This window comes from Gopherus flavomarginatus, chromosome 15, assembly GCF_025201925.1.
Source record: "Gopherus flavomarginatus isolate rGopFla2 chromosome 15, rGopFla2.mat.asm, whole genome shotgun sequence".
Classification (NCBI taxonomy): Eukaryota; Metazoa; Chordata; order Testudines; family Testudinidae; genus Gopherus; species Gopherus flavomarginatus.
Window position 1 is genome coordinate 3,118,776 of NC_066631.1, and position 15,807 is coordinate 3,134,582.

General features: G+C 45.1%; 1 protein-coding gene across 4 annotated transcripts in view; it reads right to left on the reverse strand.

Annotated features, from left to right (window-relative positions):
• Positions 1-10,951, reverse strand: part of EWSR1 (EWS RNA binding protein 1) — a 39,607-nt gene extending 28,656 nt beyond the window's left edge. For 3 of the 4 annotated variants that reach the window (XM_050923765.1, XM_050923763.1, XM_050923764.1), the window contains exons 1-3: positions 10,837-10,950; positions 3,147-3,183; positions 2,803-2,854 (exon numbers count right to left, since the gene is read on the reverse strand). In XM_050923765.1, coding sequence (XP_050779722.1) covers positions 2,803-2,854; positions 3,147-3,183; positions 10,837-10,849 — 102 coding nt within the window. In that variant the 5' untranslated portion in view covers positions 10,850-10,950. Of the gene's footprint in view, positions 1-2,802; positions 2,855-3,146; positions 3,184-10,836 lie in introns of all 4 variants that reach the window. The other variant, XM_050923762.1, reaches the window with a different exon arrangement.
• Positions 10,952-15,807: the final 4,856 nt, after the last annotated feature.

Sequence of the window (15,807 nt, forward strand, 5' to 3'; positions counted from 1 at the left end):
TCAGAAGCGGTGTGCTGAGTCTTCATTTATTCGCTCTAATTTAAGGTTTCGTGTGCCAGTAATACATTTTAATGTTTTCAGAAGGTCTCCTTCTAGAAGTCTATAATATATAATTAAACTATTGTTGTATGTAAAACAAACAAACATTTTAAAAATGTTTAAGAAGTTTCATTTAAAATTAAATTAAAATGAAGAGCCCCCCCGGACCGGTGGCCAGGACCCAGGCAGTATGAGTGCCACTGAAAATCAGCTCGCGTGCCATAGGTTGCCTACCCCTGCACTATAGCATACTGGTGGCTTGACTAATGTGAATCTGTTATTATTTAGTTATTTGGGGGAAAAGGAGTTATCTGTATGGATACTCTATCTCAGAATATTGGATGTCCAGAAGATTGGATGTCCCTCTAAGCTCTTAAGCATGATTCAATCCTTCCATGAAAATATGTAAGGCACGGTCCAATATGATGGCTCAGTGTTTGAGGCTTTCCAGATGCATAGCGGAGTTAAGCTAGACTGTGTACTTGCCCCACTCTGTTTGAGATCATCTTCTCCCTGCTACTGAAACTAGCTTTTGGCTCATCAACTGAGGGAATCTACTTGCACACAAGATCTGATGGAAAGTTGTTCAATCTTGCAAGACTCAGATCTAAAACCAAGACTCAGGTGGCCCATATCCAACACTTTCTCTTTGCTAATGATGCAGCAGTGACAGTGTACACAGAAGCGCATCTTCAAAGCCTAATGGACAGTTTTTCCAAAGCCTGCCTGACTTCAGGCTTATGATAAGCCTAAAAAAGACTAAATGTGCCAAGAAGTTGAGGAAACAGCCTCCATTAAGATAAACAACTATGAACTTGAGCAGTGAAGGAGTTCACATACCTGGGGTCCACTCTCACAGTCAACCTTTCACTTGAAACAGAACTCAACATCCAGATTGGAAAAGCTGCCACAACAATGTCTAGACTGAACAAGAGGGTATGGCAAAACAACAAACTCACAGAACACGCAAAGATGTGTGTATCGTGTGTGTTATCAGCACATTTTTGTACATAAGCGAGACATGGACCTTGTACTCTCTTCAGGAAGAGGCTGAACAGCTTTCATATGTGTTGCCTTCATCAAATCTTTGGAATCTTCTGGAGGGACCGTCACCAACACTGAGGTGCTCAAACGGGCCAGCATAACAGCATGCAAACACTTCCCAAACAGACAGACACTTCCATTGGCTTGGGCAGGTGTGCTGAATTAATGATGGGCACATCCCAAAGGGCACTCTCTACAGCGAATTGGCATTACGAAAAAGACCCAAAGGACATCCAAAACTGCATTTCAAGGATGTGTGCAAGTGAGACCTCAAAGAAATGGACATGGATGTGGACAAATGGGAAGATCACAGTCAAGACTGCAGCCTTTGGAAACAAGAGCTTAACAAAGGTCTCCAGAGTTGCGAGAGGAAGCAGTCCAGCTTAACAGAGGAGGAAAGAGCTTGCAGAAGGCAGAGCCCAAAGGGCTTAAATGTGACAGATGTGGCAGAGATTGTTTCTCGAGTGGGTCTCTTCAGCCACCCTCGTGGCTGACATAAAACCAACTGAGTAAATTCTTTACCTTTCAGGGGTGCATACCCATGGTCTCTCGAGACTGAAGGATGCCTATTACTCTACCTCAGGGATTCTCAAACTTCATTGCACTGCAACCCCCTTCTGAGAACAAAAATTACTACATGACCCCAGGAGGCCGATCCCTGCCAAAGACAAAGCCCCACCACCCTGGGCAGGGGGACCAAGGCCAAAGGGCTTCAGCCCCAGGTGAGGGGGCTTATAACCTCAGTCCCACCATACAGGGTGGAAGCCCTTGTGCTTCAGCTTCAGCCCTGGGCAGTGGGGCTCGGGCTTTGGCCCCAGGAGGAGGGGCTCTGGCTTTGGCTCCAGCAAGTCTAATGCCAGCCCTAGCGACCCTATTAAAATGGTGTCACAACCCACACTGGGGTCCCAACCCACAGTTTGAGAACTGCTATATCTAGTTCTAAAGTCATTTTTCATCAATACAATTATGTAAACAAAACTTAAATTAGTGTGTAAGTCACTGATTAAGGAGGCCCAAATGCAAAGATTATATCTCTCTGGCAACAGTTGGTACCTTACTGCTGTAGTGTAAGGCATGCAGCTCCCTGGAAAGTGAAACTATCAAATGACGCTAGCAGAAACACAGAAACCTAAAACTAGAGTTTTAGAAGGAAAAACTCAGGATTCCTTTAAAATGCATTTGATGTTTGTGTCTGCATAATCTGGATCCTTAAGATTTTTTTTTAAACCCAAACATTTTAGTTTCCTTTTGATGGCCGTCAGCCTGAAATCTAGTCAATTTCAAGTGTTAACAATTGTTTCTGGTATAATACCTGTACTTAAAGTCTATTCTCTTCCCATTCCATCAAATGACTGCTGCAACTCTGCAAATTATATTTCCCTACTTTAACAGGTTTCTCTCTCCTGCACTGCTGAATTAAATATTCACAAACAGGGAAACTGTTAAATACACGCCAAGAATTATTTTCTCTCAATTCCCTCAGTTACAGCAGTAGGCTAAGAAATTCTTAACAGTAAGTGAACAGTTCCAGATTTTATGGTTGATGTCCCTTTAAGGAAGACTTCTACGCACTCTAAAATGTTATCAGAAAACTTTCCAACATATTTCACATTAAAGCTCAGTCTTTTTCTTTGGTTATTTAATGGCTGGTCAAGTCTGGCTTAGTTTACTGGTAGACATGTGACTCAGTAGCTGTTATGAAAATGCCCCATGTTTTACCTGGGTCGTCTGTGCATATCCTTGAGCTGGCTGAGCTGCATAAGCACTGTAGCTATAAAAAGAATGTAATGAAATTTTAAAATGCAGATATACACTATTGAATTGTGTAATACATACTTTACACAAACATTTTCAATGTTCCCAAACTATTTTTGTTGTAGTTCTTGATAACAGAATATAAAAGGTCTAATTTAAAGAAAACAGTAGAATCTATTTTTTATTTAGAAATCTACACACACACACACACACGTTAAGAAATACAACACTATATACCTAATCTTCACTAAAGAGGAAGCTATTGTATGCCTTTTAAAAACACAAATGGAGACTATAATGTTACTTACCCTTGCTGGGCTGCAGCTTGGCTATAGGTACTATAGTCTGCAGGAAAGAAAAGAGTAAGAACGTTGACAAAGACAGCTAATAAAATTAATGGTATAAGAGTGTAGTTGCCAGAATCTCTTCCAGCTGCTTGGAAGAGGAGAAACCATTACAAACAATCAGAAACCAGTGTTTCAAAGGTGCTAAAAATAAACACATTTATTAGGCATTTTGGTTTGGAAGCAAAAACTTTCCCTTTGTTACCTGCTGCTTCCAGCTATCTTGGGTTACCCTATTTTAATGTGTCACCTTGGATGGCACCCAGCTACAGAAGCAGCAGGGTTTTTTTGTGTTTTTGTTTTTTTAAAGAAACACTATGCCTGGCCCCTTTAAGACAAGGTCAGTTTCAGGAGGCTTTGCTCCAAACTATTTAAAATTGAAGAACCTAAAATAAGGCCCTGCTCCTTGTATTTTGACTTTAAAAGGCAAAAGTGAATCACTGGAAGATCGCTTAAAAGTTTGTGTCAAAATTCAAGATATTCAGTTGGCAATGAGTTTTTATATTCCCACCCACCCCGTCTCCTTGGTCAAAGACAATGCTATATTTCAGATTATTATAGATCATAAACGCAAAGCTTCACTGAAAGTTATGAAGTGTTTTTAGTTGCCTTTCAGACATCTAGAACAAGTGGTAGCAGAAGTTCCTCAACAGGTCAAGGCCTTAGTCGCCAAACAAATTACTACTTTTGAATGCTTCCAGGGTAAGGGAAGTGTGATTAACAGAGTATGGAAAGATCGGACATTGTTCGAACTCTCTGTATCTATGCATTCTCTAAATTAGTGTTTCTCAACAACTGATCCCTGAGATCTCCCAGACACAATCAGGAAGGCAGCAAGCTGGTCTCTGGTATCAAAAATGTTGAGAAACACTGCTACAACTGCTCAGGCTAAGGCATCTAATTTAGTTGAAAGCCGCTTGGGACCAGATATTGCTACACTTTTCTTGCAAAAATTCAAGTAGTCCCAAATGGGAACAGATGTATATATTTTTATTTTGACTATACCTCAGAGTTAGCTAGTATAGGCAAGAAAACTGAAGTAAAAAAACCTGAGGAGTCTGACTGCAGAATTCAAGGATCTGCTTTAATTCTTTCATTTATCTTTCTAGCTTCTTGTAACTGAAATGTGTGTGGCACTGAATAAACAATGGTTCAATATAAAAACGTAGTATTTTTATTAAAAGCAGCAAAGAATCCTGTGGCACCTTACAGACTAACAGACATATTGGATCATGAGCTTTCGTGGGTGAATACCCACTTCGTCAGATGCATGCAGGGGAAATTTCCAGAGGCAGGTATAAATATGCAAGCAAGAATCAGGCTAGAGATAACAAGGTTAGTTCAGTCAGGGAGGATGAGGCCTTCTTCTAGCAGTTGACGTGTGAACACCAAGGGAGGAGAAACTGCTTTTGTAGCTGGCTAGCCATTCACAGTCTTTGTTTAATCCTGGGCTTATGGTGTCAAATTTGCAGATGAACTGAAGCTCAGCAGTTTCTCTTTGAAAAGAGTATTTTTATTGTATATCAGTGGCTCACATTTCTTAAAGCCGAGGACTCCTCAGCAACACAATTTTCAGATCTCTGCTTCCTACCCCTTCACCCCATTCACATATAATGCTGATTAAAATTAATCATATGGGTTTTTCCCCTCCCATTTCAATCTTGGTGTTGCTGTTGGGGGATTCAGGCACTGGTTGGGATTTTGAGGGGGAGTGCATTAGAAAGGAAGTTGCAGTGGCTTGGATGATAACTACTGACCAGACTGCACACTATTTTGAACTTTGCAGTAGGAAGAAATAAAGTTATTGTACTGGGAATGGAAGGTCATGGGGTAGAGAGTCTTCGCAAATTTATTTTTAGATTAAACACCTGCCATTTGATGCCATTCAGAACCAAATGTGTTAAACTGCTCTTCTGAAAAATCCAAGCTCCTAAAATCCCTCACACAAATTAGACTATATTCTAGCATTACTTGTTTTTTCTAAATTTTTTAAAATTAAACATTTTTTAAAATGTACAACTTGCTACATCCAATTCTTTGACTCTGCCTTTTATAGATATTTAAAGTGTGTGCCCATTCCCAGCTCAGATGCATTATCATTTCAGTCTTTAAAACATTCATGTAACAAAATAGTTAAAGTTGCCCTAAAATGAGCAACGCCATTTGTTTCTTTCACACTTTGTATTGCTTTCCTTCACCTCAGTGTTCATCATGCTACACCTCTACCTCGATATAACAGAATTCGGATATAACGCAGTAAAGCAGTGCTCGCCGGGGGGGGGGGGGGGGGGGGGGGGGGGGACGTGCACACTCAGGTGGATCAAAGCAAGTTCAATATAACGCAGTTTCACCTATAAAGCAGTAAGATTTTTTGGCTCCTGAGGACAGCGTTATATCGGGGTAGAGGCGTTTACGTCTTAACTTCCTTTCTTCCCTTTGAGGTTTGCTCCACCTTATCTTATTCCTAACCAACTCTCCCTCCCCCTCATTCCCCTTATTTTCTATATACAGTATCTATCAACTCCCCCATCCATTCCTCTGTCCACCAAGCACTCCCAAAATCTGTTCCTATCCCCATCCTCATCTTTCCAGTTTCAGTCCTCCTTTTGCTGCTATTCTGCTTCACTGAACACACTCAGCACTTCTGAGATTACTTCTTGCAGCTGGGGAGAATATGTACATATGGCCACCACTTATGTGCTGAGATGAGACAGGTGAGTCCCCAGCTCTGCTGCCTCTTGCTCAGGGGTTCTCAAACCGGGAGTCGGACCCCTCTAGGGGTCGCGAGGTTATTACATCAGGGGGTTGCAAGCTGTCAACCTCCACCTCAAACCCTGCTTGCCTTCAGCATTTATAATGGTGTTAAATATATTTAAAAGTGTGCTTAATTTATTAGGGGGTTGCACTCAGAGGCTTGCTGTGTGAAAGGGGTCACCAGTAAAACAGTCTGAAACCCACTGCTCTTGCTGTTCAGTGGAAGGACATTGGCAAGCAAATTACTACACCCACAACAATGAGCTGAGCCTCAGAAACAGCCCCAAATTTGAGAATCTTTACTATGCAATCTTCAGTTACTTGTAACACTTATTTTTCCCCTCATCTCCCCTTTTATGTCCTTTAAACAACCTAAGATAGTGTTTTTACTATTAGGACTCTAATCAGTTTAATTAAATACATTATGAAATCTGTCTTTAACTTCCCTTTTCTAATGTGCTTGAATGGACTAGTGAACATTTTAAATAAGAAATATTTTGGTTAATTGTTATAACAAGGGATCCTAGCTTTCCGTTATATAAAAAAAATTCTCAAGTAAAAAATCCAGTGTTTTTTAGCCATATTATACAGTGGAACCCCGTTTGTCCGATCTAATTGGGACTGAGGCCCAATCAGATAAGCAAAAATTCAGATAATCTGGAAAATGGACAAAAAGCTTCAGCCTCAGCCACCAAGGTCTCCCACTGACAGCTCAAGCCCTGCTGCCTGGGCCTGAAGCTTTTTGCCCATTCTCCAGATTTTCCAGATTTTTGCTTATCCAGTGTAGCCCCAGTCCCAATTAGATCAGATAAATGGGGTTCCACCATAGTTAATATACAATTGCATTTTTTCATAAAATGTAAAAAATAAAAATTTGCCGTAAAAGTGCAAATTCCACATTTTTCCATGGTAAATAGATTTCTAGGATCCCTGGTTATAACATTTCAAAAACTCATTTCAATGGGACTTGAATCTTCAGCCCTCTTCTGTTTCACAAGACCCGACAATGCAATGGTGCAGCACTAATACAGCAGCTCCTGAAGAAAAAACATCCTCCTTTAGGGAATGGCAAGACAGGCAAATTTTTTTAAAACCATTTTGACAATTTCACTCTTACATGTTTCTTTAGTCATTAGATCTTTAGGTTGATAAGCCCAAAGTTTGACCTATTTATAATTTTTTGCAACGCTCATGTACGATTGTGTTTTCTTCTAAAGAAATGCTTCACTGGTTTTCTCCAAAGAAAAAAAGTTATCTGTCAGAAGCTAAGTGAAAAGCACCCATAAAAGAACTTAGTACACATGGAGGAAAGTAAATCATTAAACACTAAATTTAAAAATAAAAAACATGAATCAAACTAACTTTTCAGTACTGCAAGTTTTCTAGCAGAGTGCACCAATTAAACAAAAGTCAGGAACCCTTGATTTAAATCAATGTGGGGTGTTTTTGTCATGTTTTGCATTTGCACTTTAGTTAGTTTCCAGGTTGATTCCCATTGATTGGTAATCACTAAAATACGTAGATTAGCAACTAACTTACACTACAAGTGGCGCTTTTTTGCTAGCAAGGAGGCTACATTACAGCTATACACATTTATTTAACCAATTATCTAGATTAATTTTTAATCAGATGATTGTTTGCTTATGATTTGTGCCAAGTGGTATTTGAATGAAATTAAAATTAAATCAGGAGTGCACAAATGCAGCACTTGTTAAATAAAACTACCTTAAATGTGCTGGATAAGTAAATAAATAATTCAAAACACGGTTTACATTTAAAACTGGTTAGTGAACTGATTATTTGATTACCACCTTCAAAATTTTAGAACAAGAAGATCACATCCTATTACATACTTTTTATTCAGATTAAACATGTACTGCTTAATTTTTTTAGTTGAAATTATTTTAATAGATTATAATAAATTTAAGACAACATAGGTTGTCAATTTCAAAGATAATTTTAAATGTTTATTTAAAAAACCAAACCTGTACTTAATTTTTTTTTTTTTTTTAAAGCAGCATGAATTTTTATCCACCCTGTTTTCTGGTGCTAAAGTTCTAGAAATCTGTTTAAATACCTTCACTGTACTGATTTTTAAAGATAAGCTGCAAGAATCACTGTGTTCAAATTAAAGGCATACTGGAGCAGATTTAGGCTTCTCTGATGTGTCCTTTCGTAAGACAATGAGGACCCTTGGTGAGTAAAGAAATACTGTCCAAGTTTTGTATATAAATACTATGGTGCTGCTCTGGTGCCAGAAAGGCTACCAAACAAACCACAGTATAATATAACAGGTCCTTAGTTACACCACAATTCCACTGTTTAGCATAGGTGGACTCTTAACCACACTCCCAAACAGCGAAAACACCTTTGTCTGTACCAGGCTCTATCACAGTCCCAGAAAAAGTTAATCTACTATCAATCCTATACAACTGAAACATAATGTAACCAGATATATTCATCACAGGATCTCATGACATATCTGTTGGCCAAATATTAGTCTGTTTATCTTTTCACTGCTATATAAACCACATCCACAATGAGGCTCAACAAACATTTACCAAAGACAATTTTTGCAGTTTAGCCTGCCTATGTGGACAAGATGTAAATGTTTAATCCACATTAAAAAAAATGCTTTAGAAACAATATTAGCCCAAAGCATATTTTAAAATAAACTTCAAGTACTGAGTCCTAATGTGGAGAGGGATTGTAATGGCCCTATCCATCTTATTTCCCACTCTACTCCTATAGAAAACTTGAGTTTCGGTAGTTAAAGTTGTAGTTCCTTAAGAAATCCTAGGCATTTTGCATTACACAATTACTGAATGTATTACATGATTAACAAGTAGAACAAAACTACAGTTCCTCCGTTTTGATACACAATTTTCAATGGAGGCACTTTTGCTTTTACTCTAACCAAATACTTAATCTTAGTTGTTCTGTGATCCCAGCAACGACACATGCTGATGAAAAGCTGCTGATGTGCTAACTCTATATTCAAATGAGTACTTTGCAAAAGATCTTTAGTCATGTAATTACATTAACAAAACTGTTATTCAGCCCCTCTTTTTGCTTACATGGAGATATAAATACTTGTAGATATACATCCTAAAACTCAAGATGACTGTTTCTAGATCTTGGAATTTTAATGCTTTGGTGTAATCACTTACTCCTTGGTCTGAAAGATGGGTAAAGATCAGTCTCTCTCCAGGGCAATTAATCTGATGTTAAGCCAGAAAGAGAAAGCACTATATTAGCACTAACCGTCAACCCCTAATTTAAGATAATTTTCATGATCTACTGTCAAGTATGAATATATGCTTTAAGAACATCTATGCAAGTGGGGCATTTGCCATCAAAAAATGAGAAGTGTACAGAATAATTAGTGATTTTAGAGGGGCAATAATGGGAGAACTGTTCTCCCACCCTTTCAGATCATCTCTTAAACCAGCAGCTGCTCTGACTCATGCAGAGCCAGCCATTCTGTACTTCCACGTTTGCAAAGCAGTTAGCAATATTTAGAGAAGCTGGATCCTAGAGAGGACAGTTGCCAAAGCGGAGTGAGGAGCAGTAAATTTTGAACAATACACAAGAGAATATTAATGTAAAGGTTACTTAAGAATGCACTTTGACTGTGACAAGAACACGAGATGGGACTTGTAATGAATAATCTAATGCCTTGTAAGTTTTGTACCAACAAAAGCACACACTCATTCCTTAGCCAATTTTCTATATTCTAAAAGCAGCAAAGAATCCTGTGGCACCTTATAGACTAACAGACGTTTTGGAGCATGAGCTTTCGTGGGTGAATACCCACTTCATCGGATGCATGTAGTGGAAATTTAAATAATAATTAAAAAAATATTTTAAAGACATCCTTCAAAAATAATTTGTTAAAACTGCTTTAAAGTACTAGAGGTGGTGTGGTTTTTGCGTTGTGTTTTGGTGCAAAATGGGATATACAGATTAGGTGACAGATGTTGAAGCATACAGGTGTTCTCATTTTTGGCAATAAGCATGCAGAGCACTTAAATCTGAAAAGAGTTAAAAGAAAAGACATTTCATGATGAGTAAAGATGTTCTAGGACACTAATTGTCTAGTGAGCCCCAACCTTCACTACCACACCACAGCCCAAACCTGCAATGGTAAAAGCCTTTTAACATAACACCCATTTTACCAGCCCAGCCTCAGCAGGAGAGCGGCTCTCATTACAATCAGCACACTGAACGCTGAACTTCTCATCAGCTTTCAGGCTCATGGAAAGGAGCCACTTCCCCCGCAGGAACGGACCCAGCGCCCCAGACAAGCCCAGCTTTTGAGAGGCATTTAGATGCCAGCGGCCTAAACGTGTGTGTCAGCCTGGCCCCAAACCCGCGGGCCGGCGCCCCCCAGCTCCCCGCGGGCTCGGCCCCACAGGGCGCTGAAGCCAGTGGCGCTGTCAGGGCAGAGGCCCCAGGGCGCAGCTGGACGAGTGGATGCCCCTCCCGCCTTCCGTCTCCGCCATTGGCGCCCCGCGGCCCGGCCCGGCCCTCGGGCGGCTCCATTGTGTGAGCGCGGGTCCGGCCAGCCCGCTGGGGAGACGGAGGCGGCTGCGGGAGGCCAAGCCGGGCCTGGCGCTGGCAGGCGGCTCGGCCCGGGGAGCGGACCCCCCCCCCCCGCCGGGCCGGGGCAGGCCGCGCCGCCCGCCTGAACGTGACACAACGGGAGCGGCGCCCGGGCCCGCCCCGACCGACCCTCCCGTCACACGCGGCCCGGAGAAACTTCCAGAACCGCCCCCCCCCCCGGGAAGCGCCTGGCGGGGCCGGGCCTCGGCCTGCCCCATGCGCCCCGCGCCGAGGGGCCGCTCCCCCGCTGGGGGCCGGCCGGCCCGAGTCTCCCTATCGCCGCCCCCCGCCTCACCCGTCGACGCCATTTTCTCGCTTGTTCCTCCTCGTTCTCTCAACGTCCGTCTGGTCGCTCTGCCCCGCGCTCATGCGCAGCCTTTCCAACCTCGGCTCCTACCACTCCGAACGGGAGGGGGGGCTAACTCCATTTCCCCTCCCCACCGCCTCGCCTGATCCCAACTCCCCTCCGCACGGAGACTCTCCCCCCGGCAGGGAGCAAATACCAGTCGGGAGCCTGGCAAGGGAGGAGAGAGAGACCACGGAAATTTATTTCTAGGCATGTCTCCCCTTTGGGGTGGCGAATGGTTCCGTCCACCCAGTTAGGGACCGTCGTTCAAGAGACACTCTAGGGAAACGCAGAATAGGCCTCGGAGGTTGGGGGAGGGACTGGGAGGCCAGACTTATGGGGCTGTGCCGCACATGGGGGGGAGTGCGGGGACGGGGGGAGAGCTGCCATCACAGATTGTCCTTATTGAAATGACCCACATACACGAGTCATAGCTCAGCTTAAAGTCCCATGGCACAGCCTGCAGTGCACTGTGTGATGTCATTGTGGGGCGTTGGTATGAGGTCAACGCTTGGAGCAGTGGGGTGCTGGTGTGATGTCATCTCATGCAGACATAGCAGGTTGCTGTGATGTCAAGGCGCAGAGCTGCAGGGTAACTCACTGAGTGAGTTAGCACAAGGTTAATCCATAGAACTGTGCAGTGATGTTTTGACACAGCATCGTAGTGCTGGTGCAACATCATCACAGGTTATAGATGTTTCATAGGCTTTGAAAGTGATTTGGGGAGCTGTGATGCAGCAGGCTCAAACTCTGTAGCAGAGCTGGGTTCAGAAGGGCTAGTGGAAGGGACAGACTGGGGCAGGAGCTGAATGGCAGTGGGAGCAGGGCCACGTGGGGACAGGGGGAGGTGAGTGGCTGAGTGAGGGTGCAGAGACACATGGGGATGGGGAAGAGAGTGCAGGTAAACATGGAGATGAGGGAGAAGGGGTGACTGAGTGGGGGTGCAGGGACACACAGGGATGGGGCAGATGAGCCTGACAGAATGGGAGATGCTAGAGTCAGCCAGGGTCTGCATGGGGGAGGCTCCCCAACCGTCCTCCCCACCATAAAAAAACCCTGTTCCATACCTTCCACCCATACCCAACAACTCTCCAGATTCACTCCCCGGCTTCCCTCTGCCTGAGCTCCTTCATTACCCCTGACTCCCCGAAGCCTTTGCACTGCTTCTGAGGGGTGCAGGAAATACAGTTCTCTATTGTAGTTTAAATGAATTATTACTCCATGTTCTGCATTAATATGCCTAGTAAGGTATCTATTTGTCAAAAGACATGTCCTGAATCTTTTTTGTTATCTGTATTGTTACAGACATACTGTACTTGCTGACAGGTATTTTGAAATAAATTACCAAAATAATTGAAACTGGCATGATTATATTGTGTTATTTTGACAAAATATGCAGAATTTTTACTTTTTGGCACAGAATTCCCCCCCAGAGGAAAGGTTATAAGGAAACATGCATTTGTCTGAAAATGTTCACCCGGCTCTAATTGAGTCCCATAACTAGCTTTCCCCACTCCTTGTCATTTGCCCCCCAGTTATCTAGCTTCCCACATGGGTAAACACAGAACAACATAAGCAGCTTCTCCTAGGAAAATGAAAACTAGAACCAGCACAGCATAGCAGGTGAGAGCAGCAAGAACTGAACTGGGGCTGGACGTGAGCATGTGCTTTATCTCCATTTCGCATGAGTTGCCATCTTGTGCTTCAGAGCCTCAGCTTTCGCACAAAAAGAAAAAGCCAGTCTGTGTCCTTTATAGTTGTAAAGAAACCCCTCAGTGGTGCCTGGAGGGTACCGGACGGACACAGTGATATCTGCCTGGTGCTGTAGAGAGCCTGAAACCAGAGCTGTGCGAGGCGTGAACTGCCGTGTTCCTCTCAATGGCATGTTAGCGTGGAGGATTACAGGTTACCTATTCCAAGGCTGTTAGCTGTTTCACTGCTGATCAGAGAAAGGAGACGGAGGAACTGCACAATCTCCTTTGAGTGACAGCTCAGTTTGGCACAGGGAAAGGGGGCGCTTGGCATTTATTTTTCTTCCAGTGGAGAAAGAACCACACTCAAGGAGCCCAGCTGAGCCTCACTGCAGGGGAGCCTGTCCATGGGTGTAGCTGGACCCCACTCATCAGAAGCCTGGCTTGAGAAGCGCTGCGGAGGCCAGCAGAGTGTGCATAGTCACACGCTGAACAATCGGACTCAGTCAAGTGTGAGGCATTTCATGTGATAGTCACATATGCACCCCCACACCCTCCGTTGGCATGCCCGCAGCCAGGTTGCATGGGCTGGGCTGCAGGAATGACTTGCAACTGCAGCTCAGTGCCCTCTCTCTTACTGCACCCCCTGCGGATCTGAGCAGGGAAGGAGCAGCCAATAAGTGGCAGGCAGAGAAGGTGGGGGGCTCAGTGCTGGCCCCAGCTCCTCCCCCCAGCTGCCAGCCAGCCCCTCCTCACCAACCAGCTCCACAGCCTACCATCCCTCCCAGCTGCCCCCAACACTCAGACACAAACTCTCAACTCTCATAAAGCCCCCATCTTCTCCAGATGTCTCCCAAAGCCACCTCCACAGCTATCTCCTCCACACACCAAACTGTCTCTAGCTTCTTCCCCAAGCTATCCAGCTCCTCCCGCCTCTAGCATGCCACAAACCTAGTCCTGCCAGCTCTTCTCAGCCAGATCCCCTACTGCTTTCCTTGCACACCACCCAGCAATCCCCTCTTCCTGTATCTCTACCACAAGCTTTCCCTACAAATCCAGTTCCTCCAGCCAGCCAATCCTCTGACAGCCACTTTCATCTTCCACCCCGATACACCCCAAATTCAGCTCCCAAGATTCTTACCACTCAGATACACCCCAGACACTTCAGCACCCATTCAGTTGCCACGTCACCCAAGTTTTGTGCAGCTCTGCGCCCTATTCCCTGCTCCTGCTCAGAATGGGATATATTGACCTTACACCAAAGCTAATGGTCATGCCCAAATTATATGAAAATCATGTAATGAGCTAAGTGATATGTGTGCAAATTTGCACAACATCTCTGTGGCAGGGCACTGCTAGGAAAGCCCTTAATCACTTCTTGCCACCCCAGCCCTAATAGGGGGGAATGGATTGGGGCTGGGTAAATAGCCAGTGCTTGGAACAGCTTACACCTGCCAGCCTCATTAGCAAGAGCTAAAAAGGCTTGAGTGGGAAAGACCAGGATGGAAAAGTCAGGCTCAGAGGGAGGAAAGAGCCCACTAGTCTGTTGCTAGGCAGGACAGTGTGAGGCCAAGCCATGTAAATAGCAGGAAACTGGTGGTGGGATTTGGGAATGGACACCAAATAAAGAGCATGGGTGTTGCACCAGCTTGGAGTGTCCTTGAGTCTTTAGGGAATGGGGCCAAGGAGCTGACTCTGAAGGGATTCAGTGTGTACCCTGTTGTCTGGGGCTTGTCTGGGATTTGAAGCCAGCACCAGGGAGTGGCAACCCGAGCATGGAGGGAACCATGCAGTGGCTTGTGAAATAGCAAGAGGAGGAGCTGCAGAAAATCCTGCAGGCCTTTCAGCAGTCCCACCAGGGCGAGAGACAGACCTTACTCACTTGACAGGCCAAGCAATGAAAGACCCTCTAGGACTTCATCAGGGAGCCGGCCAGTGTACAGCAGCAGCTCCTGCACTGGTTGGTGAGTCCCCTGGGAGGTGATGGCAGGTGGCAGGTGGGGCTCTGTAAGATGGGCCCCACTGAAGACCATGATGTCTTCCTGTGGACTTTTGAATGGGTAGCCACGGGTGCCAGATGGGACAAGGTGACCTGGGCCCTAAGACTAGCTCTATATCTGGCTGGAGAGGCGCAGGCTGCCTACATGGCCCTAACTAATGAACAAGCCAAAGATTATGAGGCGGTGAAGGTGGAAGTCCTGGACTGGATGGGACTGTCTGATCAAAAGTATTGGCAGAAGTTTTGGGCAGCGTGGTGGACAGGAGGTTTGCAGCCCCACACTTTTGCCCAGAAGCTCATGGATTGGGCCACGTGGTGGTTAAGGCCGGACACCTGGATGGTGGGAGAGATAATGGACCAGGTGATCCTAGAACAATTTGTGCGGAGCCTCCTGGAAAACGTGCGAGTTTGAGTCCAGCGGCACCAGCCAAATATGGTAGAGGCCGCTGTCAAACTGATGGAGGCATATGCAGAGGCGGCCTTTCCTCGAAAAGAGGAGTGGATGGGCTAGGACCTGGAATGGGGGAAGAAACCCCAAGAACTTCTCCTCAGGAGAGGCCCTGAGAAAAAGAGAGGAGATTAAGGGGGGCCCTAGTCACCACGCCCAGGGCATTTGATCTGCTGGCGATGTGGGTGGCAGGGACATGAGTGCCGGGACTGCCCGGAAATGGAATGTGGGCTAGCCAAGTTTTGCAGTTGGATGAATGGTGGTGGGAAGAAGTGGGGGAAAGGACTGGGTACCATCCCCATGCGGGTGGGGAGGAAGCCCCGGAGGGGCTTAGTAGACATGGCCTCAGCCCGCACCCTCATTCAAAGAGGACTGGGGAAGCCACAGTGGTTTACTCCAGGGATGTGAATGATGCTTGAGTGCACCCATGGCGACTGGAGGCCGTGGCTAAGATGTCCCAGGAGGTGGGGGACGGTTTTCTTGGCAATGGGTGGAGGTGGTAGAGCGGTTGCTGCACCCCATGGTCCTGAGGACAGATTGGGGCCCAGTCGCAAAAGGGAATGGAGGCCATGGGAGGGGACCTTCTGGGAGAAAGAGGGGAGAGACCCCATTGAAGGAAGGGGAAACCCCTACATCCAGACCCATCTGGCTTCCCTGCCAGACAAGAGGGAGCAGCTGATAGAGCGACTGAAAGGCTGCAATTGGTGCGAGGACCAGTGGGTAGCCGTAGATCTGTGGAGCAGTCCACCCCCTTCCCAATGTGCCTTTTGTGGCTGGGGGAT